The following is a 22,929-nucleotide window of genomic DNA, read 5'->3' as shown; positions in this document are numbered from 1 at the left end:
GGAGGCGGAAAGCTTGATCTTGGGAGATCTTTGAAGAATGGTTGTTCCGCAGGAGACACCACTGGATCTGAGGAAGGACGAGAAGACGGAGATAGCGGTAAAGAGAGAACAGCTGAAATTGCAGAAAAGGTCAAGAAAACAGAGATAGCGGTGAAGACAAAACAGCTAAAATTGCAGAAGGGTCGAGAAAACAGAGATAATGGTGAAGACAGAATAGCTAAATTGCAGAAGGGATGAGAAAACGGAGATAGTGGTGAAGACAGAACGGCTAAATTGAAAAAGGGAGGAGAAGGCGGAGATAGCGATGAAGACAGAACAGCTGAATTAAAGAAGGGTCAAGAAAACGGAGATAGTGGTGAAGACAAAACAGCTAAAATGCAGAAGGAGCTAGAAGACGGAGATAGCGGTGAAGACAAAACAGCTAAATTGCAGAAGGGATGAGAAAACAGAGATAGTGGTGAAGACAGAACGGCTAAATTGCAGAAGTGATGAGAAAACAGAGATAGTGGTGAAGACAGAACAGCTAAATTGCAGAAGGGATGAGAAAAACGGAGATAGTGGTGAAGACAGAACGGCTAAATTGAAAAAGGGAGGAGAAGGCGGAGATAGCGATGAAGACAGAACAGCTGAATTAAAGAAGGGTCAAGAAAACGGAGATAGTGGTGAAGACAAAACAACTAAAATGCAGAAGGAGCGAGAAGACAGAAATAGCGGTGAAGACAAAACAGCTAAAATGCAGAAGGAGCAAGAAGACAGAAATAGCGGTGAAGACAAAACAGCTAAAATGCAGAAGGGACGAGAAGACGGAGATAGCGGTGAAGACAAAATAGCTAAATTGCAGAGGGGAGGAGAAGACGGAGATAGCGGTGAACACAAAACAACTAAAATGCAGAAGGAGCGAGAAGACGGAGATAGCGGTGAAGACAAAACAGCTAAATTGCAGAAGGAGCGAGAAGACAGAGATAGCGGTGAAGACAAAACAGCTAAATTGCAGAAGGAGCGAGAAGACGGAGATAGCGGTGAAGACAAAACAGCTAAAAATGCAGAAGGAGCGAGAAGACGGAGATAGCGGTGAAGACAAAACAGCTAAATTGCAGAAGGAGTGAGAAGACGGAGATAGCGGTGAAGACAAAACAGCTAAATTTCAGAGGGGAGGAGAAGACGGAGATAGCGGGTGAAGACAAAATAGCTAAATTTCAGAGGGAGGAGAAGAGAGAGATAGAGCGGTGAAGACAAAACAGCTAAATTGCAGAGGGGGAGGAGAAGAACGGAGATAGCGGTGAAGACAAAACAGCTAAAATGCAGAAGGAGCGAGAAGACGGAGATAGCGGTGAAGACAAAACAGCTAAAATGCAGAAGGAGCGAGAAGACAGAGATAGCAGTGAAGACAAACAGCTAAAATGCAGAAGGAGCAAGAAGACGGAGATAGCGGTGAAGACAAAACAACTAAAATGCAGAAGGAGCGAGAAGACGGAGATAGCGGTGAATACAAAACAGCTAAAATGCAGAAGGAGCGAGAAGACGGAGATAGCGGTGAAGACAAAACAGCTAAAATTGCAGAGGGGAGGAGAAGACAGAAATAGCGGTGAAGACAAAACAGCTAAAATGCAGAAGGAGCGAGAAGACGGAGATAGCGGTGAAGACAGAACAGCTAAAATGCAGAAGGAGCGGGAAGACGGAGATAGCGGTGAAGACAAAAACAACTAAAACTCAGAAGGAGTGGGAAGACGGAGATAGCAGTGAAGACAGAACAGCTAAAATGCAGAAGGAGCGGGAAGACGGAGATAGCGGTGAAAACAAAACAGCTAAAATGCAGAAGGAGTGAGAAGACGGAGATAGCGGTGAAGACAAAACAGCTAAATTGCAGAGGGGAGGAGAAGACGGAGATAGCGGTGAAGACAGAACAGCTAAATTGCAGCCGGTCTTGGAGTTACTATCATCATGCAGCCTGTGCATTGTGGATGTAAATCTATATATATATAAAAGCCAATTACCACTCGCTCATCACGAAATCTCCAGAACCGTAAAGTCTACAAACTTGAAATTAGGCACATATGTTCCTCTTGGCTTCTAGGTGTTTGCTAAGAAAGGATTTTTCGAAATGACCATCAGATCATTAGTATTTCTTATACAGTATTATATTAACACGCTCTGATGCTAAGGAGTTAAGACATTCTACTCCCCCTCCCCACCCGATAAGAACTCTGTTCCAACTGTTCCAATACATTGTTGTTAATTGAATCACTGCGGTGGATAAATCAGTCACCTGGTTGTTAAGTGAATTTTATGACAATGCTTGCCACCGTTGTTCAGCGAAATCACTGCTAAGAGGGACATGGTCGTTCAGTGAATCCGTCATAAATACAAATCCGTTGCCAAGCCTCCGAATTTGGATCACGGTTTACAACCGCCATGCTTGGCCTAAAATTTCTTTCGCTAAGCGCAACAATGGTTGAGTGAATTTTGCCATGTTTGGCAACCTTTCTTGCTACAGTTGTTAAGAGAATCACTGCAGTTGTCAAGCGGGGAAGGCGGTCGTTAAGTGAATCGGGGCTTCTCCGTTGCTCATCAGATGGTCCCCAAAGGGGAATCACAAGACTCCCAGAAACTGTCAACCGTCGTAAGTGTGAACAGTTGCCAAGCATCCGAATTTGGATCGCATGAACCTGGGGATGAGGCCACAGTCATAACTGTGAAAAATGGCCCTTTCTTCAGGGCTGTTGTAACTTTGAATGGTCACTAAGTGAACTGTTGTATGTCGAGGACTACCTGTAACACACCGTGAAGGAACCTCAGAGGTCTTCTAGTCCAACCCCCGGCTCAGGCAGGAGACCCTATACCGTTCCAGAGAAACGGCTGTCCGATTTCGTCTAAGAAAATCTCCAGTGTTGGAGCCTCCACAACTTCTGGTGGCAAGCTGTTCCACTGGTTAATGAATTAATGAGTTAATTAATAATGCCAGATCGGTAGGAGGGGGCTCACCTTTTGCCAAACCTCGTCCGTCCGGTCGGGGGCATTGCGGTATGCCGTGGTAATATCGCTCATGGGCAAAGCCATAAATTTGAGGGTGTAGTTGCTGAAAACGAAGACAATTTGAAAAATCTGTTTTTAATCATGTCCGAGTGGCTAAGTCAACCTTGAGCCAGTCAGGATCGAACTGCTGGGCAGTTGTCACAATTCGCCCTGCAATATTGTTTCTAACCACTATGCCAGCATGGGCCCTGCCTTCCTTCCTTCCTTCCTTCCTTTTTCATTGTCTTCCTCTCTCCCTCCCTCCCATCTTCCTTTCTCCCTCCATCTTCCTTTTTTCCTCCTCCCATCTCCTTCTCCTCCTCCCCCTTCTCCTCCATCCCTTCCCCGCTCTCCTCCTAATCTTCTCTTCCTCCATCCCTTCCTCTTCTCCTATTTCTCCATCTCCATCTCCTCCTCCTTCTCCATCTCTCCTCATTTCTTCTCCATCCCTTTCTCCCCTCTTCCTCCCTCTCCTTCTGAATCTATTCCTATTTTTCTTTCTCCTTCTTCTCCATCCCCTCCCTTCCTCCTCATCTTCATCCCTTTCTCTTCTCCTATTCCTTTCCCTGTCTTCTCCTCCATCCCTTCCTCCATATCTTCTTTTCCTCCATCCCTTCCTCTTTTCCTATTCCTTCTCCTCCCTTCTCCTCCTCCTTCCCCATCCTCCTCTTCCTCCCTCCTTTCTTCTCCATCCCTTCCTATTCTCTTCCTCCTTCTCCTTCTCCATCTATTTCTATTTTTCTTCTCTTTCTTCTCCATCCTTTCTCCATCTTTTCTCCATCCCTCTTCCTCCTTTCTTCTCCATCCCTTCCTCTTCTCTTCCTACTTCTCCTTCTCCATCTATTCCTATTTTTCTTCTCCTTCTTCTCTATCCCATCTTCTTCTCCATCCCTCTTCTCCATCCCTTCCTCTTCTCTTTCCTCCTTCTCCTTCTCCTTCTCCATCTATTCCTATTTTTCTTCTCCTTCTTCTCTATCCCCATCTTCTTCTCCATCCCTCCTTTCTTCTCCATCCCTTCCTCTTCTCTTCCTCCTTCTCCTTCTCCATCTATTCCTATTTTTCTTCTCCTTCTTCTCTATCCCATCTTTTTCTCCATCCCCCCTCCTCCTCCTTTCTTCTCCATTCCTTCTTCACTTCCTCCTTCTCCATCTATTCCTATTTTTCTTCTCCTTCTTCTCCATCCCTCCTCCTCCTTTCTTCTCCATCCCTTCCTCTTCCTCCTTCTCCTTCTCCATCTATTCCTATTTTCTCCTCCTTCTCCATCCCTTCTCCATCTCCATCTCTCCTCCTCCTCCTCCTCCTTCTCCTCCATTCCCTTCTCCCCCATATCTTGTCTTCCTCCATCCCTTCCTCTTCTCCTTTTCCTTCTCCTCCATCTCCACCCCTCCTCCTTCCCCTCCTCTCTGTCTTCCTCTCTACCCAGCTGAGCTGCGGTTCCTTCCCAACCAACGCTTTAAGAAGGACTTCGGCACCCTCAAACCAAAAATTTGCTTCTTGTCTCCAGTGGCTCAAAAACCGCCCTCCAGAGAGTAGGTTCATCCTTCTCTTTCTCCTGGTGGACACTCTCCTGCTCACTCACTTCTCCAAAGCCCGGGCGATGTCCTGGAAGCCTTGGGCAGTGGTCCCATTCTTGTCCCAGGAAATGCTTCTAGAAAGGAGGAAATATAATCTGGTTTAGAGTGAGCTTTCTCCCCTTGGAGGGCGTCCGTTGGGTCCCTCTCTCACAGCCAGCCTCCATCTTCGGAGCTTCTGCCGTCGAAGGTGGAGTCCTCCAGGCCACCTTACCTCAACGTGCTGTTGATCTGCAGAGCCTTGGACAACATCTTGGCCCGAGGTCCTCCATGTTGTTCCCGCTGAGGTCGACTTTGGTCAGGCAAGTGTTGCTCCCAGAGCGTTGATCAGGATGCTACAGCGGGTTTTCAGCCGGGAATCGGCCACCGAGAAGGACTGTAAGGACTTTTGGGGAGAGGGGAGAGAGAGAGAGGAGTGGGAGGGGGCTGAACAGCCATTTGAATGCTCTAAAAAACAACCAGCTTCTACCCCTCTTCCTGTTCTGACTGAGGCTTCAGGAAGCAAACTCCTGGTCCCAACGAAAACCCCTTTTTATTAATTGACCGTGAATTCTGCTCCTTCACATCCAGCAAAGTCTTTCGAGGGAGGATTTACGGTCACAGACCTTATCTGGCTTGGAGAGCTGCCAGGCTGAGATCTGCAAAACTTGGAAAGGAATCTCGAACCAATGAAGTGGACTGATTGTTCTCCTGCAAACTCCATTCCCCTGGCGCTCCCTCTTTTATTTCTTCTGGGAGGGGCCATTCCCTGTCCACCTGTGGCCTTCCTCCCAAGTCGACCCCAGTTCTTTAGCTGTTCCTTTCCGTGGCACGACAAAACCGCGGTCCACTAAAGCGCGCCCGATTAAAGCGCGTACCTGACATCATCAGCAGCGCGACAAATACGACCGCGGAGAAAAAAGCGCTTTTAAAGCAAGCCGATTCACGTAAAGGTAAGGGTTAGGTTTAGGGTTAGGGTTAGGGTTAGGTTAAGGGTTAGGTTTAGGGTTAGGTTTAGGGTTAGGGTTAGGTTAAGGGTTAGGTTTAGGGTTAGGTTTAGGGTTAGGGTTAGGTTTAGGGTTAGGTTAAGGGTTAGGGTTAGGGTTAGTGTTAGGTTAAGGGTTAGGTTTAGGGTTAGGTTTAGGGTTAGGGTTAGGGTTAGGGTTAGGTTAAGGGTTAGGTTTAGGGTTAGTGTTAGGTTTAGGGTTAGGTTTAGGGTTAGGTTTAGGGTTAGGTTAAGGGTTAGGTTAAGGGTTAGGTTTAGGTTAGGTTTCGGGGGGTTAGGGTTAGGTTTACGCGTTAATTTTAGCTTTACTGCTCACAGCGTGCTTTTTTCGTCGCGCTGTGATGACGTCAGGTACGCGGTTTTGTCGAGCGCGCTTTAGTCGACCGCGGGTTTTGTGGTGGAACCGTTCCTTTCATCTGGCAGTTCTGCCCATGAGCACACTGGGAACAGGCTCCAACTGTTCTTCTGCCTCACTACGTCTGACTCTGAAGGCAGCTGATAACTATCGGACGGCCCTGGCCCCCTCTCTGCCTCCGACACAGAGCCCTCGTCCGAGCCTTCTTCAGACTCCAGGACTGGCCCCATGTTCCACCCCAACCTCCTCACTCTCCGAATCTGCTGGAAGCTCCGCTGGCGGGCCGCAACACGATCCCTTAAAAAACCCAGCTTCTATCCCTCTTCTCGTCACCCCAGAACCACCTTCAACTTAACACATTTTGCTAGGAACAACTCATAAGCGCTATGGTGTGGTGGCCTAGAGGTGGAGATCTCGCCTCACACCGATGAGGCTGTGAGTTCGATCCTAGGTAGAGACAGATATTTTCGTGGCACGACATAACCGCGAACGTCAAAAGCGCGCCGACAAAACCGCGGCGCTAAAACCGCGATGTCAAAAGCGCGCCGACAACAGCGCGCCGACAACAGCGCGCCGACAGAAGCGCGATTTAAGTTAAGGTAAGGTTTAGGGTTAGGTTTAGGGTTAGGTTTAGGGTTAGGGTTAGGGTTAGGTTTAGGGTTATTTTTAGGGTTATGTTACAGCGCGCTTCTGTCGGCGCGCTGTTGTTGGCGCGCTTCAGCGCTCATTCGTCTCCGCGGTTTTGATGGCGCAGTTTTAGTCACACGCGCTTTTGTCGCTACGTGCATTTGTGGTGGAACCGATATTTTTCTCTCTGGGCACAATGAGAATCTATCTGCTGAAGAAAACTCCGCATTGGCAACAGGAAAGGCATCTGGCCAGTAAATACTCAGCTCCATTCCGTTGCAAGAGATTGTGGAGTCATTAAGCGGCGAACAACTCATAAGCCCTGTAAATAATACTAATCATAATTCTAGCGAATTATGCTTTGCACCAGCCAAGAACTTACACACTCTTCTTCTTGGATAAATTGCACTAACTTCTGGAGAATTTCTTCCAGGGTCCTGAGGTAAAAAAGATTAAAAATGGCTCCTGTCAACTTTACATCGTCCTCAATATCCCCGTCCTCTTCCTCCTCCTCCTTACATTCGGAATTGGGAAGGAATAGCACTCATTACAAGTCTGTCCTCAACTTAAGACCAGTATTAGTATAAGTTTATTTATAGGCCGCCCTTTTCCCTGAGGGGACTCAGGGCGGCTTTACAACTTATGTAGGAGGGGATACATACAATGACGTATAGAACAATACATAATTAAAAAAATAGAGCAACATTCATCATTCGGGCGGGGACGGATTATAATCTTTAACCCCAGGGCCTGACGGGACAGCCAGATCTTGAGGGCTGTGCAGAAGGTCTGGACGGTGGTGAGGGTACGAATCTCCACGGGGAGATCGTTCCAAAGGGTCGGAGCTACTACTGAAAAGGCTCTCCTCTGCGTAGTTGCCAGTCGACACTGACTGGCAGATGGAACTCGGAGGAGGCCCAATCTGTGAGATCTGATAGGTCGCGAGGAGGTGATTGGCAGGAGGCGGTCTCTCAAGTACCCAGATCCACTACCATGAAGGGCTTTATGGGTGGTAAGTAGCACCTTGAAGCGCACCCGGAGATCAACAGGTAGCCAGCGCAGCTCGCGGAGGATAGGTGTTATGTGGGCGAACCGAGACCACAATGGAACCTGATGTTTCTGTGGCTAAGTGAGACGAGTTGTGAAGCGGGTTTTGCCCCATGTTACCACCTGTCTTGCCACAGTTCTTAAGTGAATCACTGCAGTTGTTACATAGCAACATGGGCGTTGAGTGAATCAGGCTTCCCCATTGACTTGGCTTGTCAGAAGGTTGGAAAAGGGGATCATGTTAGCCCAGGACACTGCAATCGTCATAAATATGATTTCTTTCTTTCTTTCTTTCTTTCTTTCTTTCTTTCTTTCTTTCTTTTCTTTCTTTCTTCCTTCCTTCCTTCCTTCCTTCCTTCCTTCCTTCCTCTTTCTTTCTTTTTCTTTCTTTCTTCCTTCCTCTTTCTTTCTTTCTTTCTTCCTCTCTCTCTCTCTCTCTCTCTCTCTTTCTTTCTTTCTTTCTTTCTTTCTCTTTCTTCCTTCCCCCCCCCTACTCGAACTTCTTGTGCTTGCTGTGTTTTTACATTGTTGTATCACTGTCCTGTTTGTCTTACTTTTTGTATTTGTTCCCCTTCCCTTGGTTTTTGTTCAGCCGCCCTGAGTCCCTTCGGGGAATAGGGCGGCCTACAAATCGAATAAATACAATACCAATACCAATACCAATACCAATACCTTCCTTCCTTCCTCTTTCTTTCTTTCTTTTTCTTTCTTTCTTTCTTTCTTTCTTTCTTTCTTTCTTTCTTTTTATTTCTTTCCTTCCTTCATTCCTTCTTCCTTCCTTCCTCTTTCTTTCTTTCTTTCTTTCCCTCCTTCCTTCCTTCCTTTTTCTTTCTTTCTTTCTTTCGTTCTCAGCACACATACCCCCCATTTTTGGCCTAGCAGGCTTCAGGGAGCAAAAATGGACCCACCCCGTACCCCCAAGTTTCCAGAGAACCCTGTAGTAAAAAAAGAAGTTTAAAAAGTAAAAAAAAAGAAGTTCCGAAGATCAGCTGTGCACTGTGCGATTGTCGAAACTTTAAAAAAAAAACTTTTAAATGTATTTTTTACTATCGGTTCTGCGAACCCGTAGCATTTTTTTTTACTACCTATGCGGGTGAACTGGTAGCATTTCACCCCTGGAATAAAGGGAGACTAGTATAGATCTATTTCAGGCTATTTGGCTCTCCTCAGCTAGCCATCCCCTTCTCCGATTTGTTCTTCTAGCCCAGGTTCGAATCCCAGAAGGGGATGGCTAACAGAGCTAAACAAAGGTAAAGGTTCCTCTCGCACATCTGCGCTAGTCGATTCCTACTCTAGGGGACGGTGCTCATCTCCATTTCAAAGTCGAAGAGCCAGCGCTGTCTGAAGACGTCTCCGTGGTCATGTGGCCGGCATGGCTCAATGCCGAAGGCCCACAGCCAGGCCATCCATTCCCCGATAACTGCCTCGCCTGGCTGCCGCAGCACCAGCACATCACTCCATTGAGGCTGGAGGTGAGCCGGAGAAGTAGGCCAGTGGTCATGCAGGCTCTTGCTGCACATGAGTACTGGTACTGCCACCATGTACATGCGTGGATAGTCTGGGTGGGGGTGAGGGGGGGGGAAGCCGGTGCGGAGCACATGAGTAGCTTCACAACCACCCCGCCTCGCTCACACCGCAAGCAACCAGACGGAATGGCCAGCTGGCCAGGCTCTTAAGTAGGGCTTATTTTGGGAGTAGGGTTTATGTTACACACAAAAAACACCCCATGCTAGGGCTTATTTTTGGGATATGTCTTATTTTCAGGGAAACAAGGTACCGTATTTTTCGGACTATAAGATGCACTGGTGTATAAGACGCACCAAGACTTCGAAGAGGTAAGTAAGTAGGTTTTTCTCCTCCCTGGCCCCCAGGAGCACTACGCAGGCTTCAGAAGGGCTAGGGGAAGGCAAGAACCCGCCCCCGTTTTTGCGAAAAAACGGGCAGAAAACAGACTATTTTTTGCAAAAGCGGGGGCAGTTCTGCCTTCCCCCAGTCTTGCTGAAACCTGCAGAGTGCTGTTGGCGGCTTGGGGAAAGCAAATGTGGGATGCAGGGCTGGGCTTCGGGGTGGCTCTTTTCGGTGTATAAGATGCGCCAACATTTCCACACACTTTTAGCGGCGGGGGGAGGGGGGAAAGGTGCGTCTTGTACTCCGAAAAATACGGTAGTCTTCCTTTATTTCTTTGTCGGTAAAAACATAAATTCAACCCCGTCGTAAAGTTGCCGAGATTGAAAATGGAGAAACAAACTGCTTCCATGGTCGGCTTATTACAATTGAGATCGTGGCCCAGCCCCAAAAACTCTTCTAACTTCACTGGGTGCAGAAATATGGCGCCTGTTTCTCCCCCCCCTCACCCCCCAAAAAACTCACCGGGACTTGACGTTGAAATTCTTCCCGAGCCAGAGATGTTTCAAAGACTTGTTCTTACTCAACGCCGGAAGCAAAGTGATCAAATCTGCGTCGAAGCCTGTGGGGATGAGAAAGCAGGAAGCGATCTTGTTTATTTCCTTGTAGAGGTAATCCTCGGCTTACAAACAGCTCACTTAGCGACCGTCCGAAGTTACGACAGTATGGAAAAAAATGTCAGACGGCCATTTTTCTCGCCGTTGTAACATTCAGCTGACCCAAATTCAGCGGCTTGGCAACTGACTCATATTTATGACGATCGCAAAGTCCTGGGCTCCCCGGATCTGCCTTTGCGATTGATGGGGGAAACTAGATTCACTTAACAATCGTGTTACTGATTTAAGGATGGCAGTGATTCACTTAACAACCATGGAAAGAAAGGCGGTATCTAACTTAACAACTGCGCTGCGACTAACTTAATAACTGCCGTGATTCGCTTAACAACCAGGGCAAGAAAAGTCGTAAACGTGGGGCAAACTCATTTAACAAATGTTTCACTTAGCAACATAAATGTTGAGCTCAGCTGTGGTGGTAACTCAAGGACTACCTGTTGTTTACGTCGATTTCCAAGTAGTCTCGACTTACGACCACGATGGAGCCCCACGTTTCTGTTGTTTTACGACCTTTCTGGCCACCGTTGTTAAGCGAATCGCTGCAATGGTTAATTTAGCCACCTCGTTGTGAAGCGAATCTGGCTTCACCTCACAACAGTGGCAAGATTGTAAAACAGCTCAAAACTCACTTCACCACTGCCTCGCTTAGCCTCGGTTACGGTCGTAAGTTGAGGACTGCCTGCAATTTCCCTGCATACGGCAAAGGGTTGGACCAGACAAGGCCGCAATTCTCCAACTCCCCCCCCTTTCGTTCCTCAGAATTTCCTTCCAAAGAGGATTTTTGAGACTCAACGTCATCCGAAATATCGAGATCTTTTTTTTTTTTTTTAGAATAGAATAAAGCTGGAAGGGACCTTGGAGGTCTTCTAGTCCAGCCCCCTGCTCAAGCAAGAGAACCAATACCATTTCAGATAAGCAACTGTCTACCTATGCCACAGAGGGGGCATGTGGCGCCCTCTGCTGGGTGTTTGCGCCTCCCGCCAGGCAGTTGATTTGGGGGTCTCCGTCGTGAATGCAGGGGACGCGCACGCATGCACGGGGGTGTGGCGGAGGAGTGCGTGGGGTGTGGCTCCCTGCGGCCCGTTTTTGGTCCCAGGAGGCTTCAGAGAGGCCTGCTAGGCCCAAAACGGGGGCATGGGCTCACGTGGATGTGTAGGGGGAGCACAAGGGGCGGTTGCACGCGAGTGGGGGTGGGGTGGGGGAGGGCAGGGGGGGTTCTGTGTGCATGCACAAGGGGGGGCGCATTGCATTATGGATGTGGGTACACAGACGAAAAAGGGAAAAAGGGTCTAGATTCTTCTTAAAAACCTGCAGGGATGAAGCTATAACATCTGGTGGCAAGCTGTTCCACTAATTAATCATCAGGAGATTTCTCCTTAGTTTCTAAGTTGCTTCTCCCCTTGATTAGTTTCCACCCATTGCTTCTTGTTCTGCCCTCAGGTGCCTTGGAGAATAGTTTGACTCCCTCTTCTTTGGGGCAACCCCTGAGATATTGGAAGACTGCTATCATGTCTCCCCTAGTCCTTCTTCTCATTCAACTAGACATCCCCAGTTCCTGCAACCGTTCTTCATTATGTTTTAGCCTCCAGTCCCCTAATCCTCTTGGTTGCTCTTCTCTGCACTTTCCCCCCAAAATCTCGACATCTTTTGGGTAATGTGGTGACCAAAACTGGACGCAGGATTCCAGGTGTGGCCTTACTAAGGCTTTACAAAGCGGTACTACAGTAGTACATCACACGATCATTGATTCAGCCGTGTGCAGCAGCTGCCAAAAAAGCCAACACAGTTCTAGGCTGCATCAACAGAGGGATAGAATCAGGATCACATGAAGGGTTAATACCACTTTATAAGGCCTTGGTAAGGCCACACTTGGAATACGGCATCCAGTTTTGGTCTCCACGATGTAGAAAAGATGTGGAGACTCTAGAAAGAGTGCAGAGAAGAGCAATAAAGATGATTAGGGGACTGGAGGCTAAAAATAGGAAGAACGGTTGCAGGAACTGGGTATGTCTAGTTTAATAAAAAGAAGGACTAGGGGAAATATGATAGCAATCTTCCAATATCTCAGAGGTTGCCACAAAGAAGAGGGAGTCAAACTATTCTCCAAAGCACCTGAGGGTAGAACAAGAAGCAATGGCTGGAAACTAATCAAGGAGAGAAGCAACTTAGAACTGAGGAGAAATTTCCTGACAGTTAGAACAATTAATCAGGGGAACAGAAGTTGCCTCCAGAAGTTGTGAATGCCCCAACACTTGTAGTCTTTAAGAAGATGTTGGATAGCCATTTGTCTGAAACGGTATAGGGTTTCCTGCCTAGGCAGGGGGTTGGACTAGAAGACCTCCAAGGTCCCTTCCAACTCTACTATTGTATTTGTATTCTATACGTCTGTTTATGCACCCCGATATTAAGGACGCAATTCTCCGATTCTACCGTTTCGTTCCTCAGACCTCGCGGGATGTTGGAGACTCACCGTTATCCGAAATATCGAGTCCGCTCAAGGCGTTTATCCCGGGCATCTGTTCTTGAAGGACTTGAGCTCCTGGAGAACGGAGCTAACATTAAAAAAGAGGAGAAAAGAAATCGGTGTTTATTTATTTACCCTATGGCGGTGGTCCCCAACCTGTGAGCCACGGCTTCTACTGGCCAGTTGCTTATCGGAGCTGGCGCAGGCGCCGCACGCTGTGCGCGCATGCACAATTGTCCGGTTGCTTTAAAAACCGGTATAGAACGTGGGCAGGCGGGCGGGCGGGTGGATCAAACAAGCCACCGTACCAATACGCTGTCAGCTGCTCCCGGCTTCTACTGGTTCGGTCGTACCGTGCCCTGCCGGCTGGAACCCCACCACTGCCGTGCACTCACACATGCGCGCTTAACCCTCCCACAACATCATCCCCTCTTTCAAAAAAGATGATGAGTGAACAAATCGTCCTTTAACTATGAAATTCGCCTGTTATAAACCAGAGAGGCAGAAATAAAACTAGATCGGGGAAATATTAAAACACAAATTGCTTATACGGGAGAATGAATGAAAATCTCAGATTAACTGGGTTTTTCTTTTTTTTCCCCCCTTTGGTAGTTGATGGTAAGATGAATTGATGTAAGTACTTAATAATACAACATGATATTGACTATGTAATAGTATACATGCGATTATATGTTATGAAAATGGAAAATAAAAAACTTTCTATGGATATGGAAGCATAAACACCATCAACATAGATTGGAGTTTGCTCAGAAGCGGAAATACACCAATGAGAGGAAGAGTGGGAAACAGAAGAGAGAAGAAAGATGGGAAGAGAGGGATAGGAGAGAGGGTAAGGGGGGAGGATGAGGAGGATAAGGAGGAGTGGAATGTAGAGAGAGGAGAAGGAGAAAGGAAGGGGAAGTAGAGTAGGAAAGGATGATGGAGGGAAGAAAGGAGGTAGGAGAGAGGTAGAAGAAAGAGGTGTATGGAGAGCAGAAGAGCTAATAATGGGTTTCTATTTTTCTGGGCATTGTTGACAAGAGGAACTGATGTAATTACTACTTAATACAATAGGATATTGGCTATGTAATAGTATACATGTGATTGTATGTTATGAAAATGGAAAATAAAAAAGTATATTGGGAAAAGAAAATCTCAGATTAGAAGTTTACAGGTGTTCAGTGTTTTTTCTTTCAATGTATATTTTAACAATAAGACTATATAATTTGATTAATGTGATAGAAATAATAAAAAAAGTGAATTGGATGAACATGAAAGATATCTAGTTAACTATGTTCCCACTCTTATTGTTAATTGAATTAAAATGGATAAGAATTTGAGCCCTAAAGAGGAGATGTATAATATAATGAGGATGGTATAAACTTGATAAATGGGATAGAGATTATTAACCATGTTAGCTTACACTGGATCAATAAACTTGTTCATATGTAAATAGAGAAATGTTTAGACAGAACAAGAAAGATAGAGATGGAGGCAGAAATAAAGATGAGGAGTGAGGCATTTTTGGAATGTATATGTTTGTACAATATAATAAGGATTACTTGTGTTTGAGAAATTGACAGAGATTATTAATATTGTTATTGGGGAATCCAGATTCACTTAACAACTGGTTTCCTCACTGAACAACTACAGCGATTCACTGATCAAAAGTGGCGGAAAAAGTCTAATATAACTAAAGGCCTCATTTTCATTCTACAATATATATTCAGTTAGCATTAGCATTATTTTCCCCCAGAAAGTACACTTATATTTATTGTTAACCTTGCATTTCATACCTTCAAACAGAGGTCTTATTCCATTTTTCAACAAAACATCGCTGCCTATATATACCAGTTTTCATTTGTTCCCCTATTAGAATGCTTATCAGCAGCGAAATATCATTATAATAAGTTCTTAACCTTGTACATTATATCACCAGACCTTATATTAATTCTTCATTGTGTCATTGTTAGATTATTTCACAGCATAATTATATCATCATTTACTTTCTTCAATTAAAGCATAAGTATATTATTTTTCGTTTCCAAAGTTTTGTTTTTTCCCCCCTAGCCACCGATAAAACAAATCCCATATCTTATAAAATTGTTCATCCTCTTGCTCTCTAATTTCAAATGTCAATTTACTCATTTCAGCACAGTTCCATTATTTTTCGGATAACCTCTTCCTGTTTTGGTATTGTTTCATTTTTCCAGTTTTTTGCAAATACAATTCTGGCTGCTGTTAACACATTTACAATCAGATATTTTAAGTCTTTGTTGTAGGTTTCTGGTATGATCCCCAATAAAAAGACCTCTGGTTTAAAGTCTATTTGTTTGTGTGTCATTTTCTCCAACGGTACACAACAAATGTCTCACTTAGCAACACAAATTCTGGTCCCCTGCTTGGGCCGGGGGTTGGACTAGATGACCTACAAGGTCCCTTTCAACTCTTCAGTTCTGTTCTGCGAGAGAGGCCGGTCGAAGGGGAGAGGTGCCAAAAGCTTTATGCACTTCATGGATGCCTATCTTAATTTTATATCCTAACTAGCCGATAACCTGGGATTACCCGGATATTTATTTATAGGGGAAAATGTCCGGGCCAAACGTAATTTCTAATGTTAGATTTACCTCCTTACCCTCTTGTGGAGTACTGTGAAGCCGTTACCATGGCAACTCCACTGCGCTGTACACTAGAAGCCATTTTAAGACAGTACAGTAGAAGCCATTTGAAGGCACAACAGGCTGTATCTTAACAGAACGCACACCCCGAGGGGCGTTAGGGGTGTCTTACCCTCCACAGTATTTGTTTCCAGAGAGGAAGTCATCTGTGTATCAAGTTTGGTTGAAATTGCCCCAGGCGTTCCAGAGTTATGCTGGGACACACACACACACGGACACTCACACGGCCGTTTTTATATAGATAGATTCCACCCCCATATCCCGATTTTACCTCACATCCACTCAAATCCAGGTGCAGGTCACTGAGGTGGGTGTTGGCAGACAAACCTTGCATGAGAGACCTGTGTGAGGGGTATAAACACAAATGGTTGCTTTTTAACATGTTGGCCTGTCTATTGCCCCCCCCCCCCCGTCTTTTGAGCCTTTGAATAGGGAAGTTTAATTGAACAAGGTGGCCTATCAAACCACCAAATATTTATAGATGAAATGACGTCAAAAATGTACAACATCAGGAATGGGGTGAAATTGTCATCCCGTTAGTGCCTCGGTTGTCCCAACAAACACTCACAATACCTGGGCAAAAAACATGGGTATTTGAGAGACAGATTGGTCTAGTGGTTACGGTACCACAAAAGTAAGCACGAGTTGCGAGTTCTAGTCCTGCCTTAGGCATGTAATGTGACTGGGTGACTTTGGGCCCAAACACCCGGAGACGGTGAGTTCTAGTCCTGCCTTAGGTATGAAATATGTCTGGGTGACTTTGGACCAATTACCAGGAGACAGTGAGTTCGAGTCCCGCCTTAGATATGAAATGTGAGTGGGTGACTTTAGATCAATCACCAGGAGACAGTGAGTTCTAGTTCCACCTTAGGTATGAAATATGTCTGGGTAACTTTGGACCAATTATCAGGAGACAGTGAGTTCTAGTTCCACCTTAGATATGAAATGTGACTGGGTGACTTTAGATCAATCACCAGGAGATAGTGAGTTCTAGTTCCACCTTAGGTATGAAATATGCCTGGATGACTTTAGACCAATCACCAGGAGACAGTGAGTTCTAGTTCCACCTTAGGTATGAAATATGTCTGGGTAACTTTGGACCAATTATCAGGAGACAGTGAGTTCTAGTTCCACCTTAGATATGAAATGTGACTGGGTGACTTTAGATCAATCACCAGGAGATAGTGAGTTCTAGTTCCACCTTAGGTATGAAATATGCCTGGATGACTTTAGACCAATCACCAGGAGACAGTGAGTTCTAGTCCTGCCTTAAGTACGAAATATGCCAGGGTGACTCTGGGCCAATCACCAGGAGATGGTGAGTTCTAGTTCCACCTTAGGTATGAAATATGTCTGGGTGACTTTGGACCAATTACTAGGAGACAGTGAGTTCTAGTTCCACCTTAGGTATGAAATATGCCTGGGTAACTTTGGATCAATTACTAGGAGACAGTGAGTTCCTAGTTCCACCTTAGGTATGAAATATGTCTGGGTGACTTTGGACCAATTACTAGGAGACAGTGAGTTCTAGTTCCACCTTAGGTATGAAATATGCCTGGGTAACTTTGGATCAATTACTAGGAGACAGTGAGTTCTAGTTCCACCTTAGGTATGAAATATGTCTGGGTGACTTTGGATCAATCACCAGGAGACAGTGAGTTCTAGTTCCACCTTAGGTATGAAATATGCCTGGGTGACTTTAAATCAATCACCAGGAGACAGTGAGTTCTAGTTCCACCTTAGGTATGAAATATGTCTGGGTAACTTTGGATCAATTACCAGGAGACAGTGAGTTCTAGTCCTGCCTTAGGTAAGAAATATGTCTGGGTGACTTTGGACCAATCACCCAGGAGACAGTGAGTTCTAGTTCCACTTTAGGCATGAGATGTGAGTGGGTGAGTTTGGGCTAATCACCAGGAGACAGTGAGTTCTAGTTCCACCTAAGGTATGAAATATGCCTGGGTGACTTTAGACCAATCACCAGGAGACAGTGAGTTCTAGTCCTGCCTTAAGTACGAAATATGCCTGGGTGACTTTGGGCCAATCACCAGGAGACAGTGAGTTCTAGTCCTGCCTTAAGTACGAAATATGCCTGGGTGACTTTGGACCAATCACCAGGAGATGTTGAGTTCTAGTCCCGCCTTAGGCATAAAATGTGACTGGCTGACTTTGAACAGTCCCTCCTCCTCTCTCTCTCTCTCCCCACCACCTCGCAGGGTTGTTCCCTCTGTCTCGCGACTCGACACCTCAGTGATATTGCCCATGAGACAATCAACCCTCCCTTCTGAGTTTTGTTCGGGGAGCCTCCCAACGTGGGGCCCGAGACCGTGAGACTCACCGCAAGGCTTCTACGGGGACCCTGATGCCGGAGAGATTCACAAAGCTGAGTGAGTAGGCACTGCAGAAAACTGCTTCAGAGAGGGCGGGAATTCTTTTCCCTTCCTGAGGAGGGAAAAGAGAAATCCTCGTATTCCTTAGCCAGAAAAAGACCCCTCCACTCCCTTTGCAGGTGTTTAAAAAAAACGACGTCATCCTTACCGGTGGGGAAAGGTGTTTCGCGAAAGATTGAGGTAGCAGAGACGAGGGCAGCAGCCGTGCAGCAACGCACTAAAAAGCTACAAAACACACACAAACACACACACACAACCAGGTGTGAACCGTGGTCCTGCTTACTAAATCCCAAGACACCATCCAAAGTTGGCAAACCGCAACGCCGTAGGTCAGGGGTGTCAAACTCGATTTCATTGAGGGCCGCAACAGGATTGTCTTCAGCGGTGGGTTCTGGCAGCCACGACTGCTGGTTCGCTCGTGGGTGCGCTGTGGGCGGTTCACCAACAAAAGGGCGACCGACAAAAGCGCGCCAGACTAAACCGCAGTGACAAAACCGCAAGTTCTAAACCGCGCCGACGAATGAGCGCTGAATCGCACCGACAACAGCGCGGTGACAGAAGCGCGCTGTAAACCTAAACCTAACACTAACCCTAACACTAACCCTAACGCTAACCCTAACCCTAACGCTAACGCTAACCCTAACCCTAAACCTAACCCTAACCCTCAACCTAACCCTAAACCTAACCCTAAACCTAACCCTAAACCTAACCCTCACCCTCACCCTAACCCTCACCCTAACCCTAAACTTAACCCTAACCCTAACCCTAACCCTAACTCTAACCCTCAACCTAACCCTAACCCTAACCCTAACCCTAACCCTAAACCTAATCCTAACCCTAACCCTAACCCTAAACCTAACCCTAACCCTAACCCTAACCCTAAACCTAACCCTAAACCTAACCCTTACCTTAACTTAAATCGCCCTTCTGTCGACGCGCTGTTGTCGGCGCGCTGTTGTCGGTGCGTTGATGATGTTGCGGTTTTAGCGATGCGGTTTTGTCGGGTCACGGCTGTGGGCAGTACAATAAACATTTTCTGCACGTGCGCAGAAGCAAAAAAAACAAGATGGTAGCACCTCCGGCACCACCCAGAGAACCAGTTCGGGGGCGTGGCAGGCCTGGGTCGCTGCCGGTTCCAGTGACCCAGGCCGCCAAACCACTACTGCTTCGGCTGAATTGGGCCATACCGGTGGGAAGGCACCACTGGTTGTGTTTGACCTTGACGGGGTGAGGGGGGCATGGTCAGCTTGACGTCACTCGTGACGGGAGCACCTGTGGTGGCACGAGCGCTCTGCCAGGGAAAACAGGCTCCCGAGCGCCACGGCCTCCTGCAACCCTCCGCCAGTGAAAATGGAGCTTGGGGAGCGTGTGTGGTCCCCCATCCTAGACCCTGTTTTCGGCTGTGACGGCCTCCTGCAACCCTCTGGGAGCTCCATTTTCGCTGGCCCGACGCTTTGCCAGCGAAAACAGTTTGCAGCTGCAACGTCCTCCTGCATTCCTTTTGTTGTGGCCCACCAGCACAGCTGGCAGCAGATTCGGACAGTGCGGAGGTTGGGGAGGAACATGAGCCAGTCCTGGAGTCTGGGGAAGGCTCGGACAAGTGCTCTGCATCAGAGGCAGAGATGGCGCCAGGGCTGTCTGACAGTTATCAGCTGCCTTCGGAGTCAGGCATCAGTGAGGCGGAAGAACAGCTGGAGCCTGTTCCCAGTGTGCGCATGCACAGAGCTGACAGACGAAAAGAACAGCTAAAGAACAGGGGTCGACTTGGGAGTAAAGCCACAGGTGGACAGTGAATGGCCCCTCCCAGAGGAAATAAAAGAGGAGCAACAGGGGAGTGGAGTTTGCAGGAGACAATTATTTCATTTGTGCATCCTTGCCAAGTGTTGCGGCGTCTGAAAGATATGGGCCTGGCCGCTCTCCAAGTCTGATAAAGGTCGGTAATTGTGAACTATCTTGAAAGACTGTGGGAGAGGAAAGACTTTGCTGGAGAGGAATTCACTGTCAATTAAATAAAAGAGGTTTATTGGACGACGACTCGGCTTCGTGCTGCTGGGGAAGTCTACGTCCGGACAATCTCGAGGATCAGCCCATAGATTTCCACTGCTCTCCTCTCCTCTGCCTTCTGTGCATTAGACACTGGACCCGGCTGTTCCTCCTCTTCCTCATCAGCCACCTCTAGACCTGGGTGCTATTGACTCTCCATCAAGGGCTGATGGATGACCCAGGCTCAGGGAGCCAAGGTGGCGCAGTGGTTAAATGCAGCACTGCAGGCTACTTCAGCTGACTGCAGTTCAGCAGTTCGGCTGTTCAAATCCCACCAGGCTCAAGGTTGACTCAGCCTTCCATCCTTCCGAGGTGGGTAAAATGAGGACCCGGATTGTTGTTGGGGGCGGTATGCTGACTCTGTAAACCGCTTAGAGAGGGCTGAAAGCCCTATGAAGCGGTATATAAGTCTAACTTGCTATTGCTATTGCTATTGCTAGATCAGAACACCTCTGCCAGCGAAAACAGAGCTCAGGAGGGCCGCTCCAGTTTCACCGGCAAAGGCACCGTAGGCCAGTCCTTTGCTGCTTCCAGGGTGTCTCCATGGACCAGATCAAAACACACCGGATTCAGCCCCCAGGATTTGAGTTTGACACCCCTGCCATAGGTACTCCGTAAGCTGCGGTCCCCAACTTTTCTGGCTTGGCAGATTGGTCTGTGCGAGTGGCAGATTTTCATCAACTTCATTTGACCAGGAACACAACTGCCTGCGTGTGTGGCGGGCTGCGGCTGGTGCAGCCCGATTATGAATGGGCCGCAGCCCGGTAAAAGCCCACAGCCCGGTGATTGGGGCCCCCTGCTTTAGCCAACCCGTCCCCAAATCCATCCTCTGAACTCCTTACCGCGTCTACCGCACAATCCGTGGAGGATACGTCCAGGTGAATCAGTGCATTAGGCTGGGCCAGGAAGGAGTAGAAACTCTGTTGGGAAACCAAGAAAAGAAGGCATAATAAACAAACCGGGATATAAAGGCAGACCTACAAATATGTTGTATTTGTGCTGATAAATAAATAAAGGGAGACTAGTATAGATCTATTTCAAGCTATTTAGCTCTCATCAGCTAGCCATACCCTTACTGGGATTCGAACCTGTGTTGTATTACATCTTAGGCAGATGTGTTCTAATCCGAGTAAGGGTATGGCTAGCTGATGAGAGCTAAATAGCTTGAAATAGATCTATACTAGTCTCCCTTTATTTATTTATCAGCACAAATACAACACAAATGTAACAAAGGCAACAGTAAAAAATATTGGGTTTCTGTCTGGATGGTCTCTTGTGACGAGCCGATAGACAGAGAATGGAAGCAGTGAACTTCCTCCCATATTTGGGCATACCAAGGGTTGTGACACTAATTACAGACATACAAAGAGTTCATTTACTGACCTTTCAACATTACAAAATGGCAAAAAAAAAAGTGAAGAAACGATTTTCACACCGTCACGGTCTGGCAATCCAAATTCGGATGCTGGGCGCCCGAACATCCAACCACAATCCAGCCCAGCATTTCCTGTTGCTAAGTGAGACATGTGTTTTGCCCCGTTTTGCAGCCTTTTCTTGACACCGTTGTTAAGTGAAAACCTGCAGTTGTTAAGTTAAGTCACCCGGGGGGTGGGGTGGGGGGGGATTCAGCCGCTTTGGATCGGTTCGGGCGAACCGAATGTTAATTTTACATCTGGTTTGCCGAACAGTAGTTGAAAGGATTGGCTGGCCTCGCCCTCCCTTCCCCTGCACGTTTTGGATGCCAGGTCTGTGCAGGGCCCACATGAAGGCTCCGGAAGGACGAAAAATGGCCGTCTTGGAGGTTTCTGGTCTCCGGAGTGTCTCCGGAACCCGCGGGAAGCCGTTTTAGCCCTCCCAAAGGCTTGAGGAACGCCTCTGGAACATGGGGAGGGCAAAACACCCCCCATACACACACACACACAGCCTCTGATGCAGGAGTAAGCCAACCCCAGTATGGCCACGCCCAACCAGCAACCGGAGAGAGAACCAGTTGCTAAATTTTTTCAATCCCACCCTTGCACCCAGCTGTTAAGTGAATCTGGCTTCCCCACTGACTTGGCTTCTTCCGAAGGTCGCCAAAGGGGATCGCGGTGACCACCGGGGACGCTGCGACCGTCGTTAAAGTACGACTCGCTTGCCAAGGCTCTGAATTTGGCTCGCGTGACGGCGAGAACGCCGGAAACAGGGGTCGTCGGTGTGAAAAGCAGTCATGGCCCTTTCCCCCAGTGCCGTTGTAGCTTTGGACGGCCACTAAACGAGGGGTTGTAAGTCGAGGACTATTGGCCCTTTGTACCCAAGGGTTTTTTTTTTTTGTTTTTTTTTTTTTAATCATCTAATTTTGAATTTCCCCATTTTGGAACTCTCCCCATTCTGAAGAAACGGGGAGATGATGAGCCGAGATGAAGAGACGAGGTGGTGCAGTGGTTAGGGCGCAGTACTGCAGGCCACTTCAGCTGACTGTTATCTGCAGTTCAGCGGTTCTAATCTCACCGGCTCAAGGTTGACTCAGCCTTCCATCCTTCCGAGGTGGGTGAAATGAGGACCCAGACCGTGGGGGCGATATGCTGACTCTGTAAACCGCTTAGAGAGGGCTGAAAGCCCTATGAAGCGGTATATAAGTCTAACTGCTACTGCTATTGCTATTGCTATGATAATGCTGGGTGCCACTCCCTTCAATATTGGAATTCTCATCCCAAAAGGGATTTTTCTGGACAATACAATACAATACGATGGCAGAGTTGGAAGGGACCTTGGAGGTCTTCTAGTCCAATCCCCTGCCTAGGCAGGAAACCCTAAACTAGCGGTTCTCAGCGCGCGAATGCGTATTTACTGCCCGTGACGCTCCGGGACACCTCCACGACGCTCCAACTGCTCGGCAGAGCATCACGCAGGCGCCCTAACACCATGTGCGTAAGCACCAAAAACTTCAAATACCGGTAAGGAGCACGGGGGGGCAGGCCCTCCGGAGCACCGTACTAGAACGGTACTTGGTGCTCCTGGTAGGCACCGGTACGCCCATAACAGGGCGTACCGGTTGTAACCCACTACTGCCGCATGCCCACACACATAATTTAATGGCCCCCGTGCCATGCTTCCTGCGCATGCACATATGACCTCCTTCCTGCTGCCCTGCGCATGCGCACACGGCTTTCTTGGAGACTGGGGAGGACGGAAATGGCCTCTCCCGTCTCCCAGAGGCCCTCGGGAGACGGGAAACGGCCCGTTTTCTGACTTTCAG

The 22,929-nt window shown here is 47.5% G+C and overlaps 1 protein-coding gene and 1 long non-coding RNA gene across 2 annotated transcripts; both read right to left on the bottom strand.

The window, feature by feature from the left end:
- Positions 1 to 2,982: 2,982 nt before the first annotated feature.
- LOC148046884 (uncharacterized) lies at positions 2,983 to 6,988 on the bottom strand. The gene is made up of 4 exons (XR_015696284.1): positions 6,933 to 6,988; positions 4,798 to 4,968; positions 4,592 to 4,660; positions 2,983 to 3,076 (listed from the first exon to the last, which is right to left on the bottom strand). It is a non-coding gene; the product is annotated as an uncharacterized LOC148046884 (long non-coding RNA).
- Positions 6,989 to 9,963: 2,975 nt separating this feature from the next.
- On the bottom strand, positions 9,964 to 17,713 carry LOC148046883 (capping protein, Arp2/3 and myosin-I linker protein 3-like). The gene is made up of 4 exons (XM_087712199.1): positions 17,597 to 17,713; positions 15,530 to 15,599; positions 12,587 to 12,668; positions 9,964 to 10,064 (listed from the first exon to the last, which is right to left on the bottom strand). Exons 2-4 carry the CDS (start codon positions 15,590 to 15,592, stop codon positions 9,964 to 9,966), a joined length of 246 nt encoding a protein of 81 aa, XP_087568325.1. The 5' UTR covers positions 15,593 to 15,599; positions 17,597 to 17,713.
- Between the last annotated feature and the right edge of the window lie 5,216 nt (positions 17,714 to 22,929).

This window comes from Thamnophis sirtalis, unplaced genomic scaffold (assembly GCF_051295495.1).
Source record: "Thamnophis sirtalis isolate CommonGarterSnake01/CBP01778 unplaced genomic scaffold, rThaSir2_p1.2 scaffold_4, whole genome shotgun sequence".
In the NCBI taxonomy this organism is placed as follows: domain Eukaryota; kingdom Metazoa; phylum Chordata; class Lepidosauria; order Squamata; family Natricidae; genus Thamnophis; species Thamnophis sirtalis.
This window is presented reverse-complemented; position numbering and strand designations above follow the sequence as displayed.